The sequence below is a fragment of the Austrofundulus limnaeus genome, unplaced genomic scaffold, assembly GCF_001266775.1.
Source record: "Austrofundulus limnaeus strain Quisiro unplaced genomic scaffold, Austrofundulus_limnaeus-1.0 Scaffold26, whole genome shotgun sequence".
NCBI lineage: Eukaryota > Metazoa > Chordata > Actinopteri > Cyprinodontiformes > Rivulidae > Austrofundulus > Austrofundulus limnaeus.
This window is the reverse complement of record NW_013952428.1, coordinates 2,326,684-2,329,785: the sequence shown is the minus strand read 5'-3', so window position 1 is coordinate 2,329,785 and position 3,102 is coordinate 2,326,684. Positions and strand designations below refer to the sequence as shown.

At 38.5% G+C, this 3,102-nt stretch overlaps 1 protein-coding gene across 2 annotated transcripts in view; it reads left to right on the top strand.

Moving 5' to 3' along the window:
* The window catches only part of iqsec3a (IQ motif and Sec7 domain ArfGEF 3a), a 96,110-nt gene that overhangs the window by 67,815 nt on the left and 25,193 nt on the right, over positions 1–3,102 (top strand). For both annotated transcript variants that reach the window (XM_014004779.1, XM_014004780.1), the window contains exon 6: positions 1,676–1,798. In XM_014004779.1, coding sequence (XP_013860233.1) covers positions 1,676–1,798 — 123 coding nt within the window. The remainder of the gene's footprint in view (positions 1–1,675; positions 1,799–3,102) is intronic.

Sequence of the window (3,102 nt, the reverse complement as noted above, 5' to 3'; positions counted from 1 at the left end):
TATGTATATTGAATAAATGTTTTAATTTGTTATAAAATCTTACCTGATTTTTCAGTCATTTTGTTAAAATACAGTGTAATTTGTGATAATATATTGAAATAATATTTCCATTTTATTACAGTAAATATTTTGTGGCATTGTTTGTGGCTCACGCTGTTTGAGGAGGCCATAACATGGAAAAGTTTAGGAAGCCCTAATTCAGGAACATCTGTTTGTTTAACTTCAAGTTCGACTAATTAATGCAGATATATTTTAACAAATACTGTCTGCACTGGAATTCTTAACCTTGAATTCAATCCCCAGAAAAAAAACTGCTGCTTTCTGAGCTTATAGAAGATAGACTGAGACAAATAGAAAAACGGCCAAATGCTCTTTTCACGTCTCGTTATCAGCGTGCTGTTTAACAGCCAGCATCTGTGATGGTATGGGGGTGCATTAGTGCACATGTCAGACCAACTTGTACATCTTAGAAGGTGCCATTAATTCTAAACACTAAGGATGCATGCTGAGGGGCAATACTGTATATGCTGTTGTCATCCAGACGATGTCACTTCCTGCACAGACTCCATCCAGGCAGAGCCAGTCGTGTTGCGTGTCTTAAAAACAGCACGGATCCTGACATGCAAAATATGTTCCTTCTGAATTCACAGACTYGTTAGCGTTGTCAGACGTTTGGAGCTTTGTGAAAAAAATAAAATAAATTACAGCCGAGAAAGTTCCAGACGGAGAAGCAGCTATCGAGTGCAAATGAAAAGATGTCATGCAACCAGGAATTTCTCTCAGCTTGGAAATATAAGCAGAATGCTAAGAGTCTGTGGTGACAAGGCTTCTGTTTTAGCAGGTTTTTCTGTTTAACTCAAACCGAACTTTAACAAATTTTTACTGAAAGCTGAATGATGATGCTTTTTCACCATTCAACCGCTTTCTGTTATTTCTGGAAGAGGTTTCTCCTGTTTTAGTGTCTACAAAACAGCTAAAACCTTCCAAAAGTGGTGATGTCATCTCTTTTTTTCCTAGCAGTAGTATAACATCAGCTAGTGTTTTCTGCTGGAGCAGCACGTGTCACACTTGAGTACTCGACTCATAAACCCTTTGTTCACAGTCATCCATCTGAATGCACGGTGCATGTGTTTGTGCACATTTTGCTGTTTTTTTTTTTCTTTTTAAACAACAAACAGAGAGGATCAGAGGCAAAGGCGAGTCTTACCACAGCTCTGGAATACAACCGTGATATTAACTCCATTCTCTTATTTGAACGGGACGACGTTCAAAGCAAAAGTTGGATGAGAAAGCAGAAAAGAAGCATTTTTAAAGAACAGGTTTGAAGTAAACCAAAACATCTTACTTTGTACTCGGTTTTCAGAATCACCTTTAACTTCTCTAAGCTGTCCATTTTGTGTTTGTGCGTCTGAGCTCATTTAAATAGACCTTTTGCTTATTTAATTAAAGTCATCATGGTGAGGATTTTCTGCTTAGAAGCATTTTGGGTGCATGTGTGAGCAGAAGAGAAAGCTGTGTCTGCGCTTATCCTTTAATGCCAGCAGGAAATAAACTTATCCTGCGACCTGGAAGCAGATGGAAGAAAGCATGAATAGATATGGCTTCTGCTATATGCTTTTAGATTTTTTCTTTTTTTTTTTCTAATTCCGGATGCTTGCCTTTTTATTCTCTGCAGCTGTGTGGTGGATGAAATGGACTTCTCAGGGATGGAGCTGGATGAAGCACTGAGGAAGTTTCAGGCCCACATTCGTGTCCAGGGAGAAGCTCAAAAAGTGGAACGTCTGATAGAAGCCTTCAGGTACTGATCTTTAAAAAGGTTGACGTACACCACTCCCCCCCCACCCACACACACACACACACCACTAATTAATTATGTTTGAAGTAATATTGCAGCATTTTCACCTTGTTTTCTGTTATTTTTCCATCAATTCCAGCTATGATTTCTAGTTTTCAAGTCATCATTTTGGCAAGATTGTTTGGATTGAAAAGTCTCCTCTGCCACATGCCGCAATAAAAATCAAAAAGTAATCAGCCACCTAACCATGTCAGCATAATTTACAATGAATTTACCCTGATGATAAACGCCACTTTTATTGTACTGAATCATGTGCCCATCAAGACAAACAAAACGAAACAAAACAAAAAATAGATAATTTATTTATCTATTTTTGTTACTTTTCTTGACATTTCGTAAAATAGAACTGCCAAGGWCCCATGATGCAGCCAGAGTGACAGAAAAACTAAGTAAAAACTTAAATTAAAATAAAAAGGTGGCAGGACAACTAACAACATGAACACTTAGAAATAGAAAACTTGAAGCGTAACAAGAATCAGACGTCAGTGGCGGCTGGTGGATTTTTCTCCAGGCGGGGCTACAACTCCAAAATAGACGTATCTCAAAAAGCAATCAAACACGTACTAAGTTGTTTCACGACAGTGTATTCGTTAAACAAATCCAAATAATAAAACAGTCATGTAGTTTTTATTTTTAGTACGTAACTGAGAAGCAAATTTCTTCATGAGTCTGGTTAAATTCAGGGATGTTTTAACAAGATTCTTCTCTATAGAGCATGGTCAGTGCAGTGAGATGTGATGTTGTACCTGAGGAAAGTCTGGATTCTCTTCAGTGTTGAGAAGCTCCTCTCAGATTCAGCTGTGGTCAGAGGAGATGTGATGAGCATCTTCAGCAGAGCCACAGTCTCTGAAGGTGTCCTGCAGATTGTTCTCCATGAAGAGCAGCTGGTACAGAGACACAGCACCGCTGCAGCTCCTGGACTAGACCAGACTTCTTGGTCCTGTTCCGCACTGGGTGAGCCTCCAGGTCTTCAGAGCTGCTTTAGAGAACTGTCCTGCAGGAACCTGTCTGCCTGCAGCACTGTGGCACTGATCAGATGCTTTGTGAATGTCTCAAGATGCTGTCACAAACCTAAAACAATAAATGCACAAATTTAATTCAATATGGAGATGGCTACAAGTGAGCTTTCTAATATATATATATACAGTATTTAATAGACAGAGAACAGTTAATGTTCTTTTAAAAGCGACAAATTGCTGCATCTCTAAGGTAAACTATTATGTTTTTGTTTTAAAAATGTATTTATT